The 16959-nt window shown below is 35.4% G+C and overlaps 1 protein-coding gene across 2 annotated transcripts in view; it reads right to left on the bottom strand.

Annotated features, from left to right (window-relative positions):
* Positions 1-609: 609 nt before the first annotated feature.
* Positions 610-16959, bottom strand: part of RASSF6 (Ras association domain family member 6) — a 44829-nt gene continuing 28479 nt past the window's right edge. Inside the window, exons 5-11 of one of the 2 annotated variants that reach the window (XM_003265734.4) lie at positions 12845-12939; positions 10353-10537; positions 7024-7125; positions 6657-6708; positions 2626-2744; positions 2426-2523; positions 1876-2329 (exon numbers count right to left, since the gene is read on the bottom strand). In XM_003265734.4, coding sequence (XP_003265782.1) covers positions 2254-2329; positions 2426-2523; positions 2626-2744; positions 6657-6708; positions 7024-7125; positions 10353-10537; positions 12845-12939 — 727 coding nt within the window. In that variant the 3' untranslated portion in view covers positions 1876-2253. Of the gene's footprint in view, positions 2330-2425; positions 2524-2625; positions 2745-6656; positions 6709-7023; positions 7126-10352; positions 10538-12844; positions 12940-16959 lie in introns of both variants that reach the window. The other variant, XM_004088995.3, reaches the window with a different exon arrangement.

Raw genomic sequence — 16959 nt, forward strand, 5'->3', positions numbered from 1 at the left:
GCCTAGAGTGGTTTCTCCAGTGCTGGTTGCCTGTAGGGTGCAGCTTTCTCCAGCATTTCTCCACTTGCTTCTCCAGCTTTTGCTGTGGGCAGTGGTGGTATAACCTGGAGCCACAGTGCAAGCCTGTCCTGAAGCTCCAATTGCTGTTCTCCATATCTTCTCTTCAGCTGGGTGCACACTCACACAGAGGACCCTGCGGGGCTGGCCAACTACTGAGCCACTTGCTTGAGCTTTGTCTTGTGCAGTCTCGTCACACACAAATTTATGCTAGGTTCCTGCAAAGAAGGCCCCTCCGGCTCCTAATCCCAACAGTGCCTCGAACAGAACCCCCTGACTCCTTCTTTGTGCTCACCCTTTGGCAAAGCCCCAAGGCCCTCTGCATATCTGCCCACCTGCCTCAGCTGGCCCACACCCAGGGGGTTGGCTGTACCAGCTTGTCCGGTATCTGTGGTCCTGCTCTGGCCTGGGCAAGCCAGCAAACTTCTCTCCAGTGGGCTGCAACCACACCTTCTCCAGTGAATTCTGAAACCCTCATTCTTGCCTTTCCTTGTTAGGATTCTTTCCCTCAGCCTTAGGGTGCCTTCTCTTTTCATCTTTATCATTATTCTCCTATCATAGCTTAATTATTATTTATATTAAACTTTCCCTGTTTAAATTACTGCCTTGTTTCTCTCTTCTGATTGATACAGACGAACACAGGTGATCGCTGTTAAGATAGGACTTTTTTCATATACTTAGTAGTCATTTGCATTTTCTCTTCTGTGATTTTTCTTTTCATACCTACCTTTTTTTTCCATGTAAGACTTGGTTCTTCTCTTATACATTTCAGTCTATTAAAGATTAACCTTTTGTCATGTTCATGGCAGGTACATGACACTAGTTTTTTTACAAGTATGTTGAATTTTAACTATTACATTTGCCTCATTTAAGTGAGATGAGACTATTTTCTTATTAATTGACAGGTGAAAGAATAATGATGCAAGCCTCTGGTTTACTCAGTAAGAGAGACTTCTTAGGCTTGAAAAGGCCATAGCACACTTTCACCTTCATCCAGTTTAGGTTTGGTAATACTGAGAAGTAATGCCTTTGTCTTAAAAATGTTTCATGTTTTAATATTGTTAATCTTCCAGTTGGGTTTATTGCATATAATCTCATTCCTTAGTATATGTAATATGATCAAACAATTTGCTACAATGCTTATGAGGAATGCAAATGGAATTAGTTTACAGAATGAAAGAATGTTGCCTATAACTCCATTTTAATATAGAATTTACAAATAAAATCATAGATTATACTTACAGCATTTCTTCATTTTTAGTGTTTTTTTTTCAAGTGGGTTAAACAGATCTGTAAGTACCTTGAGAGTTGTCATGTAGAATAAGATGTTAAGAGGGCAGAGTTGGGGATTCCCTACCTAACTTCAGCTACAATAGTCATGTTTTATCCATTGTATTCATTCAGCAACAAATAGGTATTTGTGGGCCAAGTCTTGCTTTAGCTGATGTAATATGTCTATGTGATATAACCATTTTTTGAAAAATAAATAAAGAAAAAGTGCAATTAACTTAAAAAAGGGCTTAAGAAAAGCTTTGAACTGATGAAAGATCTTTCATCAGTAGAAGAGAGAAAGAATAAAAGGGCTGGGGGGAGGTTCAGAAAATTTCAATTAGGATTTCTTAACAGAGTCCATAATCTTTTCCTTTCCAAAGGCCAGACAGCTCTGATGTCACAGATAGTCAGAAGTCAACAGGCCATTTAAGATAGTCCTAGATTTTATGAAAATGCCAGAGTTTTCAAGAAGCTACTGTCACTATCAGGTAGATTCCTTGATGGTGTAAGACTGTATTTCTCTTTCATTCCACAACCGGCAGCTTCTTTTTTCTGAGTCATTTCTGAATCCATTGATTATGTTTCAGTTCTCTTGAGAGTCCAAGCTAAATGAAGTTTAAACTGCTTATCTGAAGACACCATTTAAATTTGAGTTCATTACATGTTTTACTGTAAAAGCTATTTGGCATATGCAGTATTCAAGCTTATTTCAGTTACTGAAACTAAACTCAAGCTCATTTTGTCCAACTGTGAACCCTAGTTAACCTCATCACTTCAAAAAGAAATGAGCTTTTTTGACATTCAATTTTCTACGATTCAAGTCTCATATATATTTGTATAAATGCAAGTACAGAACTTATGCATTCATCAAATAGTAATATCTCTAAGTTTTTTGAAATGTTTTAGCAATAGCAGCCTGTACTGCTAAACTGTTGTCTCTGTTTTTATTACTAGTTTATTTTGAAGACATTTCAGTATAATTGCCTTTTCTTTCTTGAATCTGAAAATGAGAAGAAAGACTATTAAAAATTGGACATATTTTGTGCATTGGACCTATTAAAGAACTGAGTATCCAATGTGCATGCTCTTGACTTACTTTGTTACTATTCTTTGAATCTCTTTTTTCTCTTCTTCATTTAATCTTTGAAGAATGGATTCCAAGAGAGAAAAGTGAAAGTTAATGTACTGAGCCACCTAAGAAAGAAGAAGAAGAAAAAAAGAAAGCAGAACAATTATGCAAGAGGTGCTGAGTCAGGAGGGAGGCAAAAAACAGATTCAGGGTGATGGTATTCATACATCACTGCTAATTTCTTCTGCATCCTTATCCATGAGGAAAATGCGAGCATTCTTTTCAGAAGGTCCCTGTAGGAGCCTCTGCAGTAGTGGAATGTCTGTCTTCTTTAATCGTCTTTGTTCTGCAGTGAAAACAAGAATCAACCACAATCAGAAGTTCATGCTGGAGGAGAAGAAGGAAGATAATTTTCCAATTTATTTTTCTTATTTAACTCACTTTGAAAAAAATAACACCTGCAACAGGAGGCAATTATTCAAAAAAGCAAATTGAAATTAAAACTTAAATGAACTTCTTTCTCTTACTGTATCTCAAGGTTTGATTAATGTCTCAAAGAACTCAACCTTCCTTTGATTAGAATGTTCAAAAAATCTCCGGTCTGATAGGCCTTTTATAAAGTAATATGCCTCGATAATTATTTAGGTTTCATTCCATCATTCCTTCATCCATACAACAAATATTTATTAGTTCTTTCCAAGTTCAGTTGATGTAATTCCATCTTTCCGGTTCTTCAGGTCCAAAACCATGTAATTGTTTTCAATTCTTCCTTTGTCTCGCTCCACACCCAATTCTTGGCTCATCTTTAAAAATACATTCACGAGGTTTTTGAGATCAATAATATTCTTATTATTCATTCATCTGTGGGCTTAATCCACTCAGCCATGAAAATGAGATAGAGAAAGAAAATATCTTCCAATCTGGTGTGTTTCCAGAACTTCAAATTTCCAAAAGTTATAATATAAATACTCCTGCTACAAAAGTACTTACAGCTTTCTGTCAAAGTAGTTTCACATCTGGGATTTCATTTTTATCAGAATGAAGCGTGAACAAAACACAGTGTCCTTATATTCATCTTATTTCCTCATTCTCTCCCTCACCTTGCTTACTTTCTTCAGAACAGTGAGAACTGTTCTCATTCCCTGAGCTGGACTTATCCCAGGAAAAGAGTCAAGAGAGAGTCTAGAACTCAAAAGCCCAGCCTCCCCACAATTAAAGTGACTTTACCCATTCCTGTTCACACAGTGTCAGTGTTTACTGCTGTAATTCCTCTGCCATTTCTGAAGCAGCTGGGAGCCTTGACAATTTAGCTCCTGTCATCCACCCACCAGAATCCTCCTTTGACCTTCAGATCCAATGTTAACTTGGTTTAGCATCCTCTTGCTTCATGATTCTGCTTTATGATTACCTGGGATGATTATTAAAAATGCACATTCCTAGAGTTGTCCCCTGATCTGGAAGGGCTTGGGAATCTGTATTTTAAGTGAACTCTATAGGTTATCTGAAATGAACTACAATGTGAGATACAATGTAATGGGCTTTGTAGATATAAAGTTAAAACCCACTTATCTCTGTTTTCCAGATTACTGCCCAAACAGGAGCCATATGCGCTCTTCTTTTCTTTGTTTCTGGTCCCTAAAGGGTCCTAGTATTATTATCCTCAGTTATGGATATATACAAAATTTTGACACAAAATATAAAGGAAAATGGGATTTTTATAGGTGCAATTATAAAGAACTATATTTTTTATAAGGAAAATAGACTTTTTTTCTTATAAAACAACACGCTTGTTCGTTCATAGGTCCAGCACCTTGTGTGAAGCCCAAGAATGACTGGAAGGAAACTAAGCCATATTTCTGCTCAACTGCAGGCTAAAGTTAGAGGTGTGAGGAAAGAACAAGGTGCATGTGAATGGATTCCAAGTCTTGGAGAACATCAAAGAGGGAATTTTCAAATCTTGTACAACCTAGCTGTTCAAGTTATCATGCAATCTTCTTAATAAAACTGCTTTTTTTAAACTTAAAAAACATTCCCTTCCCTAAACATGCATGCTATTGTAATTGGAACAAACGAGAAAAGTATAAAGCAGGTAGTAAATCACAACTGGAATTTCCGAGCCCTGAAATACTCCGTATTACCCATTGAGTGTCCCCTTCGCGCAATTCATAATACATAAAGGTAATCATATCATGCTTGCTATTTTTATTGTACACACCTTTAAAAAATCATTTTTTCTTTTTTTTTTTTTAGACGGAGTCTCCCTCTGTCACCCAGGCTGGAGTGCAATGGCGCGATCTCGGCTCACTGCAACCTCCGCCTCTTGAGTTCAAGCTATTCTCCTGTCTCAGCTTCCTGAGTAGCTGGGATTACAGGTGTGTGCCACCACACCTGGCTAAATTTTTTTTGTATTTTTAGTAAAGACAGAGTTTCACCATATTGGTCAGGCTGGTCTCAAACTCCTGACCTCAAACGATCCGCCCACCTCGGCCTGCCAAAGTGCTGGGATTACAGGTGTGAGCCACCGTGCCCGCCACCCCCCTTCTCATCCTCTCATCTGCATCTCCCCAATCCCCCACCAGGTAATGTATCTTAATGGTTTTGTATTTATCACTCCATACCTTTCTCCCTGGTCATATGACCATATATAGCACACATTTAAATGGGAGCTTGTAACTGTTTTAAAAATAGGATCTTTTATATATACTTTTAGGCACCTTGCATTTCTCACTTAAAATATATTATGGAATTCCCTCCATTCTACTGGCATAAATCTAACTCGTTCCATTCAATGGCAGCCTAACAATCACTTATTTAATCATTTCCCTAGGATGAGTAACTTTGTCTTTAGCTTTTTGTACTTATAAACAGCCTTGCACATAAATCTGTAGGCACTAGTGCTTATATTTTTGTGGGATAGATTCTCACAAGTGGAATGGTCGAGTTAAAGGACATATATACTGTAAACTTTAATAAATATTGCAACAATAAATTCCAATAAAGAGAAAGTCATATTTTCACCAGTGTTGCATAAAAATATCTTTTTACCCTGATGCATGCTAGCCATGGGTAGAATCATTTTAAAGCATTTTGCCAATCTGAGAAGTGCAAGATAATATTACAGTGTAGCTTGAGCTTGCATTTCCTTAGCTACTTTCATTTCACTGAGTTTAAGACTTTTCTAAAACTATTTAACTGGTTATTATAGTTTTTTCTTTCAATTGTATTTTCATGCTTTTTTCTATTTTTATTGGATTGTTTGTTGTTTTGTTACCATTTTGTAGGAAATTATTGGTATTATAGTTATTAATCTTTGGAGTACATTGACAATATTCTTTGTAATCTACTATTTGTATCTTTTAAATTGTTACACAGTCCAATATTGCTACCATTTATTTTATATCTTTTGGTTTTCTTTCTTTCCTAAACAACTAGAATATGAGTATATATATGCCCTTAGAATTTTCCAAAAAATAGATCTTTAAGCTTTCAATTATAAGAACTTTAATTTTATATATGTTTGGAGATACAGCTTTCATTTTCTTAAGGTTGTTCTGGCATCAAAATGTATTATTTTATTCTAATAAATTTCTGGCTCAAACATTCTGACACTTAAATTATAGCATGAGTTTTTTCTACAAATTGGCATATAAAATTTTTCATTTGTGAAGTTTTAAAAACTTTCATTTCAGTATCACTTTAAGTTTTCTCTATTCTCTCTGTTGTGCTCCTAGCATCCCACTTATAGCGCCTTCCCAATGTTCTGCTTCTAACCTTTTACTCCCTACCACAAAGTTCTGAATATGCATCTCTACTGAGGAAGAGATAGCACTCCCCCAATGTGTCAGACCCTGTGCTAAAAAAGAGGCAGTATCAATGTCAGAGAGAACAGGTATGCAATCGTGACTCCTCTAAGAGCGACACTCAGAAAGAAAAGCCAAAAAGAAAAGTTACAGAGGTGAGCAAAGACAAAAGTGCCTAACAATTCTAGAGCGTTTTGATCTCCGTTCAGATAATTTAATGTCTGGCCAACAAGCAAACTCTTTCATATAACAGACCCTTCAGGGATACCTTATTCTTAAGTTATCTTTCTTTAAAACTGTGGACTATAGATAATGTTCTAAAGACCACTCTTTCCTCTTCTCCTACCCATTCCTCCCCTTTCTCCACAGAATGAGGTAAACTGTTCTTCTGCCTTCCCCCTGGGCAGCAAACTGTAACACTCTAGAGTCAGGTACAAAGTGTGATCAAGCTTTCTTACCTCCTGTTGCAAAAATAATGTGAAGAGCAAAATCCTGGGGACTATTTTCAATCTGTCAATGGAAAAAATTAACAAATATAAATTCTTTGTTGTTATATGATGTTTTCTAACCCGACCAGACCCAAATCATGTCTGTTTTCTCTCTTTCATTTTTCACTTTTAGACATAAAATCTTCTCTGCTCTTATGGGAACTATATAATTTTTCAAGGGATAGTTACCAAAAGGTGTTATACAAAGGAAAGAATCTTTCAGTACTCAACATACAATTTAGATTTACATGTTCATAGATCTTTTTCAGAAGAGTGGATTTGTGTGTTTATAGTTGAATTATATATATTTATAGCTCAGTTAAGTGATAAAGGTTACCTTAAATTTTTGGAGAAGTTGCTTTATTACTTCTTCAGTTCTCATGTTACTGTTTACTCTGACCTTAGTTTCTGATTCAAAGGCTGGAATGAAAATTGATGTCTAGAAAAAGAATTGTCATATAAGTCTTTAAAATTATATTAAGGGTATTCAATATCTTGAACATAATCTTCTTACAGGGCAAAAAAAATCCAAGGTCATTCATTTAAAAAATTTGTTTTGTTTTTGTTTGTTTTTCTTTGTTGTTTTTGAATATTATGTGTTCTTTTAAGCAGCTTTATATTGTTTCTAGAGTAAATTAGGTAAAACACCATTTGAGGATGCTTGTAACATTTTCACTGGACAATTATACCCCTTTTTAGTGCAGTTTAAGATTTCAAAATAAATAAGAAAGAATGTCACCAGATGCGTATTTAAAAATGGATAGAGATATTAAGTAAGGATTTATTTCCACATATTTTATTTATATGCACAATCTCCAAGTATTCCAAGGCTCTGTAGAAATGGGGTGGGTTCAGCAGAGGTGGAGATGGGTGGGTTTTGGGGTGGCTCATTGGGTGTTAAAAAGATAAGTCCTATATTGAGAGATCAGCAAATTAACATCAAAGTATGCAGACACACACATATATAACACCCACACATGTAACACACACACACACACACACAGCATTTGTGTGATTAAAAATATGGATATGTAAATAAGTTTTCTGAGAAGATGTGTGGAGAATGTCTAGGATAAACTTTTATAAGTATGAGAAAATTCAATATCTATAGACATTTTAGTGCATTGATAAGTTATTCTGTGACATTTACGATTTCTATGGAGGCCTGAAAAACCAGATGTTCATCCTGAGCTAAGGCGAATATGTTGTACATGTGGTTTGATGTTGTTTGTGTGAAGAAGCTTCATGCAGTATAATAATAACATAGATTACCATTCAGGAGACCTAGATTTTAGTGTCCACTAAATGCCCACAAACTCCAACTTTGTCAACTCACTTAACATCTTTACTGACTCACTTAACATATATTTGATAAATGACTTCATTTATAAACTAAGAGAGTAAGACTAAATAATCTCTGAGAGCTCTTCTAAAATGTCAACATACAGTGAATTTATTTTTCAGAGCAGTATTTTAAATCTGTAGTCTTTATATCAGTTGTGTTGGCCAAAACATATAATGAAACCTGCTATCATTTACTATTGCATGGATAGAAATATGCTACTGGTCAACTTATATTCACCATAATTAATCTCCAGATATGACAATCTAAGCCTTTAATATGTGTGTTATTCATAGCCTAACAATATTGGCATTAACAAGGGGCTTCATAGTATAAAAACATATCTTACGACACACAGCAACTTAAGAAACATATCCACTAAAATTCCTAGATGTCCATCATTGTATAATTGTTGATAGAATGCTTTGTTTTTTCTTTTTTGTTTGTATTGTTTTCTGCTGGTTATTAAATTGCAGTGAATGACATTTGTGTAAAATATCTATAGTCCCAGCTTGAGGTCATTCAATCAACAGCAACAACATAAGCTAATGTAAACTGAGTTCTTCTTTTGTGCCAGGTACTATTCTTATGCTGAACTTACCTCATTTCATTCCATCCCATCATCAGCCTTGAAAAGTAAGAACAATGAAAGAACTAAGATGAAAAGATTGAGGAGGTTTTAAACTTGCTCAGCAAGAATGTAAAACCAGGCTGTCAAGCTCCAGGGCTCAAGCATTTAACCACCATTCCGTGCTGCCAACCTAGTGTCAATTTCATTTTCAGCACAAGTGATCCAATCTGAAAGCCACTTGCTTGGAACAACGTGGCTTTCCTTTTTTTTTTTTTCTGAGACAGAGTCTCGCTCTTTCACCCAGGCTGGAGTGCAGTGGCGCGATCTCGGCTCACTGCAAGCTCTGCCTCCCGGGTTCACGCCATTCTCCTGCCTCAGCCTCCTGAGTAGCTGGGACTACAGGCGTCCACCACTGCACCCGGCTAATTTTTTTTTTTTTTCTTTTTTAGTAGAGACAGGGTTTCACCGTGTTAGCCAGGATGGTCTCGATCTCCTGACCTCGTGATCTGCCCATCTCGGCCTCCCAAAGTGCTGGGATTACAGGCGTGAGCCACCGCGCCTGGCCGGCTTTCCTTCTTCAACACAAATTACCCCACAAGATAACGACATACAACACAATTTCTGAGAAGAGGGAAACAAGACAATTGGTAGGTACCTCTCTGTGGGGGACTATCAATGCTACTCTATAGCAATGAGAATGATTCTGGAACCCTAAAATTCTGATATGAATAAAGAATTGGGAAAAGAGGTTTCTCCCCACCAGGCTCCAAAGACACACTATTGATACCTCCCAAGGGTAGAAGAAGAAATAAAGTAGAAATCCTTACAGGAAAAAGCCTACAAAGCAGTGAGTTCCTATTTCTTATTAAAGGCCTCAGAAGATACCTGGCACAGTGTAAGTGCTAAGTATTTATGAGATGGAGTGATGAATGATTGCTAAAGTACATCACATGAAAAATATTTGAGTTCTGGAAAAAAATGATGATATATTTCCTACCTTCCGCAAAATGTAATGTCTTACAAGCACTATGGAAAGGCACATATAAATTTAACACATATTCAATGAAAAAGCAGAATGTGAATTGTATCTAAACTACAACTACACTTATATAAAAAGGGTATGTGTATAGGTAAAAGACCTGGAACATGGCAACATGAGAAGTTCGATTTATTGGAATAAATTGGCCTGTGGCTTTTTCCTTGTATTTAAGTATTCATATTCAAATGTCCTTTGATCCAACCGCTTTGTAGCACTTACATTATTCCAGTATTATTGTTGGTATGTTGGTTTCCCTGCTCAATCCCTGAGCTCCATACTGGCTGAGATATCGGCTGCCTCATCTGCATGTTTTTAATGCTTGGCACAGTGATAGAGTTCACCCATCATGGTGGTTAAAAACTTGTGTTCTGGAGTCAGACAAAGCTGGGTTCAGGTTGAAAGTTACTACTTAAGAGTAGCATAATCTAAGACAAATTGCTTAATCTCCATGAGCCTCAATTAGCTTATATGTCAAGTAAAGAAAATAATGGTACCTACTTCATAGGATTGTTTTAGTGATTAATAAGATAATTCAGTAAAAACCTATTTAAAACACATTTACTTTAATACCTAGCACATAGAGAGTGCCCCCAAGATGTTAGACATGCTACTGTTATTATTATGACTCTAAATTGTGAATTGAATTGAGTGGTATTGTTAGTGAAACAGGAAACCTTATTTTATATTACATTAATGGAAATGTAACTCACTTACTTCATGGTTATAGAAGTGTCCATTAATAGAGGCTCTATTTTTCTGTCTTTCTTTTCTGTCCATCATCAGAGGCTTCATCCTTTTTCTCACCAGGGCTGCTTCACTCATGGTTCTATAGAGCACTGGGGAGTCTGATTCATCCTCTGCATGTGGCTTCAGGGTGTTGCTGTGATAAGATAAATAGTCTGGGAAGAATAGATTATAAGCTCATATCATTTAGCTGGCTGTCTCCTAGCATCCTGAGTGGATTTGTGTATGCTTTCATTAATTTTAGGAATATTACTATTTTCTGGCTGTGTAAAAGCATTATAGTCTACTGCTTAGCTGCGTATTTACTTATTAAATGTTGCCTGAGACTGACTCAGCAAATTCTGCCAGTATCTCATATAAAATTCTTATGTCTCATTCTTATGTTTCATAAGAAATGATCACAATGATCATGTTTGGGGTTTGGGCATTCCTTTAATCTTAATTTATTGGGGGGTGCATTTTGTGGCATTTAAGAGTGTTAGAGCTGGGATAAACCTGATACTTTATCAGGTTTGATCTCTTATAGGTAAGAAAAAGTACAGTGAGTTGAAGTGGCTTTCCTATGGACATAGTACTCATAAATGATAGAATCAGATCTGGATCCTTATTATATGCTGGCCCAAGTTCATTGGAGCTTTCCCTAAAAAATAAACACTGGGCCTTAGTTTTCCTAAAAATCTACAGAAAGCTCTTTGAGAAGCTATTTATATGGTATGTGGAGCATTGAAAGATTTTGTTCCCATCTTTTATAAAAGCAAAAGGAATAGTATGCTTTGGACTAGTCCTACTATTTGTAATATATCACAAAGGTAATTCACATTATATTCGTTTTAAAACATTCCAGAAGTATGATATGAATGACTTTTTCACTTAGTTGTCCACTATCCTATTATTTCTTCTCATTGAGTCATGTATATTTAACAATGATTCACAATTTATTGGTCAAAATTTGGTTATTGAATTATTACAATTTCTATGGCAGATTTTTGAGTATAAAATTATAGTGTAGTGTTGAACAGCTCTAGTATCTATTGAGTAGGCAGAAGGTGTTTAAATGGAATTGAATTGAGCTACAATGTGTTACTAGCCTAGGATGCAGAAGATTCAAACCTGCCTTCTGCCCCCTTTTCTGCTTGTATCCAATTGATAGTGCCTTCTTCAATTTCCTCTTCTATGCATATTCATATGTAAGAATAAAACCATGCGGTGGCATTTGTGTTTTATTTTACTTTAGGATTTTAAATAATTTTCTACTGTAATTAGAACATCATCAAATAGGCATGAGATATTTCTTCATTCTCTAGCACTGCTGTTTAAATACAAATATATTTTTATGATGTCTTTGATGCCAAGATACTGGGGTTTCCTTGGGTTTAATATATATTTCTAAAAGATAATTGGAAGGGCCCATATTTAACAAGATGTAAAGATCCCATGGGATAAAGAGATAAGGGAACCCTGGAAGGAACATCATGTTTGTCACAGGATCTGGGTTCTTGTGGAATAGCAGAGGAGGCAGAATTGAGAATAATTTGAAAAAAAAAAAAAGAAAACAAACATTGCAAGTTGCTGGTAGGTTTATGAAGTTAATGCTAGTGGGATACCCTTGTTCACACTGAATCGACTTCAAAAATCACAGCCCCATTTCAGGCACATGAACCTGTCTACCACCCCTCATTCTAGCTTCAGTCATCAGCATCCACTACTCTTTGAATCTTATGTGTTTTTGAGAATTACATGAAAAAATTCATATAAAATACAAAATATTATGCCTGATACTTACCAGAGTCTCAACAGATTACAGCTATCAATATCATTATTATTACTCTCACATCATCACCATTATGATTACAACTACTAATGTCACACATCCCCGGAGCTGACATTTCCCATTGGTTTGCCAAGTTCAGTATGGATCCATTTGATCCTTAAGTATATTTCTCTTTTAAAAAGATCTCTGAAATAACTCCATCAAATATAAAATTGACTCCAGCATATCTGTGTCTTTCTGAGAAGTAATATTATTGACATATCTATTAACTAACTAAAACGTTCAGCTTCTAAAAAGATACAGAATTAGGTCTGATGGGCTTGGCCTAACATATAAAGCTATTGAGAATAATAAATGACTCTAATCTTTGGGGAAGATATTTAACAATTTTATGAATACAAACTTTATTAAAACTATTAGCTCTCCCTATTCTAATAAATCTAAGTGATGTAATATAATTTTTTTAAGAATTGTATTTTTATATACCAAAGTAAGGTTCTTAAATATCATACAAGCACTATAGTGACTTAAGTTACTATGCTCCTAAGATATTTAAAAATATATATACATATAAAACAAGAGTTTATTGTGTAGTAGTAGGAAAAAGGTTAGATTTCAGGGAAACATATGGAGTCATACTTTACATTAATTAAAAATTAAGTCTCCCAATCAATAAGATTTTGATACTGACCTTCCTGGGAATTCCTTGTTTCAGACATAGGAATCTGGGTCCTGTCCAGCTCACTAATACGATAGAGATCGTCAAATTCCCCCCAGCGTGTCATTCTGAAAAGTAATAAATCTTGTAAGTACATCAGTTCCATTCATATTGAAGCCTATGATGGTTTCCAGATTTACAATATTAATATAGTAATACTGTGGGCCTCTGTAGGTGGATATATTGTCCAAAGTTATAAAATTTTATGATATTATTAAAATTATATTCACACCAAAGTGGTCAATATATGTTTTAAATGCTTCCTGTACTTTTATAGAGCATATCTTTTTGACATAATAATTCAGTTACATACTGAAACACAAGTTATATAGATTCTGTAAAACATATGTCCAAATTGAATTAGTAGAAACCAAGATGATCAATTGTTATAAAGATATTTCACAATACTCTTAGGGGAGTTTAGGTATAAAAGTGTTCTTTATACATTCTGTCAATACGTATTGTACCTTTTGCATTCAAAACATTGTTAGGTAGAGTGGCTCTAAAATAATAAAATATGGTGCCTATCTTTTAAGGCCCTTGACTACCATGAAGAATGTAGTTTACAAAGGAGGAAAATGCATGAGAATTTTGCCAGAAAATTATGATTTCATAAAGAAACTAGCAATTTTAAGTGCATTCTAGTGCTCAGAATACATGAAACCTGACAAATGTTTATTTATTTTATTTATCTGGTCTTAAACAAGTTTCTTATCCCCTCTGTGCCTGTGTCCTCATCTGTAAAATAAAAATGATAACAGTATGAGGTAGGATAGGGTTGTTCTGAGGATTAAAAGAGTTAATTTGTATAAAATTCTTGAAACAGTGCCCTGAAAATAGTAAGCATTCAATATAGATTAACAATAATTATAATTATCCTCATCCCCATTGTCGTCATCATCATCATCATCATCATCATCATCACCAGCATCTGTATCTATTTCATTCCTGATGGGCCAGGAACCATTAGGGACCCAAGGTCTTCCTGGATCTCTCTAGGCAAATGGTTGCTATTATCTAAGAATCTCTTCAATAATGTCTGCTTTTCTTAGGACTAAAATATATTCACTTATAGGGAATTTGTGGCATTGACTCTGCCCAAATTTCATTGGTGGCAACAAAAAATATTTATTAATACTAATGGTAGTGAATATGAAAAAAATCATCCCTTATCCTCTTTACTTTTGAATTCTTTTGAAGCCTGTTTTATGGCTACTGTATCATTTGAGTCTCACAATAGCCTTATGAGGTAGAGAAGGTAATCCTAATACATTTGTTAATTTTCCAGCAAGCTGTACTATTCAGAATACAGCCAATGAAAACAAATGTCATAAAGCCCAATTATAAGTAATAACTTTAACTCAAAGGAAAACTACCAGGTCCTGACTCAGAATCTAATTAGTCTTATGGCAGATAAAATCACCCATTTCCCCCAATCTATAGCAGCTTAATAATCAGAAAGGGCAGACATAATTATCATAGAAGGAGGGTTAGGAATGGAAAAGTCAATACCAACGAAAAACAGAAACTAAAAATGCAAAGTAACCTGATGCTATGTCATAGGACTAAAGATAAGAATCCCTAGGATGCCAGTCAAATTCTTGGTGACCCTGGCAGACGTGACAGCTTGGTTTTGTCACACAAATATAGGAGGCCAAAAGTCGTCCAATATGTTCTGTGTTTGGCCCCTTATTTTTTCTACTATCTACAGCAGAAAACACCAGTTTTCAGCTCTGGATTGTGTAATTTGAAGCATCACCCCATACAACTGTGCACATGACTAAGCTTCAGAGCAGTTACCCAGAGTTTTCAAGAGAAAACTGGTTGGAACTTTATGTAATATCAAATAGTTTAACTTGCCCAAACATGGGACTTCTGTTGCTCTGACTAAAGTTCAGGATGTATATAATTTGCAAACTTAAACTATGGGGAGCTTTTCTAAGGAGTTTAAAAATAAAAAGGAGGTAGAAATTTGATAGACAAATAGAATATGGTCACTTCCCTACCCATATTGCAAGAAAAAAAAACACCACTGACGTTATTCAAATGTACACCTGTCCCGTTTGTGCTCTTTATGTTATTCTGTCATGACTTTTCCAAAATATGCAAAAGCTGAGTTTGGAAAGATATTAAAAACAGAAGTGAAAAATAGCATAAGCAAACACAACCTTAACAAGGCTGTTCTTTTCTTTTGTTATGAAAGATTTCCAAAACACTTGTGCCAGATATGAGAGATCAAAGTACTGCCCATGGAATTGTTTCCATAAAGAATAACAAGTGGTCAGAGCTCAAATAAACTGATTTTTTAAAAGCTTCATCACTCCAGTTAAGCTGATACTTCCTCTGTGTGACTCATTTCAAACATAATTAAAACAAACTAACGTGACAAACCAATGATTCTGTCAAAGGGTGAACTGAAAGACACAAGATTATAGCCCTTCCTGCAGCTGAAGTTCCATTGTCATTTACCGCACGTTTACCCACTGCAGATATAAAATCTGTCATCCTGCAAGAGCAGAGGTGTAAGTTTTGCCCAGCGATGCCCAGTATGGGAAAAAAAAAATAGGAGAAGTTTAAGAGGAAGAAAACAGTCAATTTCTTTTCACAATTAAAGGCTGAGAATTTAAATGGATGTTATCTTAAATGAGACAACCAGAGGGGGGGTGTCTAGAATTGGACTGAAACAACAAAAGTGATACCTTAGGTGGCTATGCACCCCATTAGCGAACAAGAAACCAGAGAAAAGCCATTCAAATTGTGCTGTGCCTTCCTGCCTGAGTGTTCAGCTGGCTTCCAGGAAGTACTCTTGGCTAATTAATGACAACCAAATCTAATCTTGCTCTTGTTTGCGTGTGGCTCTGTATGTATGTGAAAGAAATGGGATCTTTTTCTGCCAAATGTTCTACAGTTAATCTTGTTGCTGGAAAAGGACAAGCCGGTAAAGGTTTCTAGGTAATTTTTCTCAACTTTAAAAAAAAAAGAGCAAATTCCTGTTTGCTTCACAGCAATGTACTAATAAACAATGCAAAATGTAAATGGATCCTATAGCAGGTGTATCATGAGGATATTATTTTAGAACCTGTGGCAGTATATGGAGAAGCATATTACCTTGTCCACCTGGGCTCTTGAAACTCATCCAAAAACTCAGAATTGCTAGGAACAAGTGTTTTAAATTTGAGAAGTTAAAAAATATCGTGGTTAATAATAATATATTGTATATTTCAAAAGAGTTAAAGAAGAGAATTTTTTATATTCTCTATTGTCACCACCAAAGTGATAAATATTTGAGATGGCTGATATGTTAATTAGCCTGTTTTGTTCATTCTATAATGTACATATGCATAAAAACATGTTGTATCCCATAAATTTATAGAATTATTATTTGTCAATTAAAAATAAAACTTAAAACATATCTTGGTAAAACCGTATAAAATAATGATGGTTTAAGGTGATACTAAAATTACCTTACTTCATTTCTCTGACATTTTCCTTTAATGTTTGATATTTATTACATTTTCATGAATTAAAAAATTAAAATGCATCAAATAGATGTGACTGCTCAGAGAATTTTGCAAGGAGGTCTTAGGTAATACGAAATATGGTAGTTAATTTTGTAAATTCATATCTTGTACAGTTTTCTGAAAGCAGAGCCCAAGAGTAATTTTTCCTTTTAAATGACGCTCCTTGTCATTTAGAATCATAAACCCCATCAGTCATCAGGTACCTGAAGTGAGAAATGCGGGGCTCTCTCAGGCTGCCAGAGGCTGCTGCCTCCCTTCTGTTCTTCCTTACACCCTGAGCCCTAAGCTCCTTGGCAATCCTTAGCTTGGATGCGAGACGAGATAGATAGAGGGATCAAGTAGTCACAACAAAGCAGAGGTAATTTAACCACAGGCTTCTGGGGATTTTGCTCTATACCATGTTTTGAATCTTCTCTTTGTGCCAGGCACACAGTTGCGCACTGGGATGAATAAAGCAAATAAAGCAAAGATGAATAAAGCACATTCTCTACCACTGAGAAGCTTGCACTATAGACAAGGAGATAAGTATACAAAAATACAATTGACTGCATGTGTGTCAGGTGATAT

This window comes from Nomascus leucogenys, chromosome 9 (assembly GCF_006542625.1).
Source record: "Nomascus leucogenys isolate Asia chromosome 9, Asia_NLE_v1, whole genome shotgun sequence".
Lineage (NCBI taxonomy): Eukaryota > Metazoa > Chordata > Mammalia > Primates > Hylobatidae > Nomascus > Nomascus leucogenys.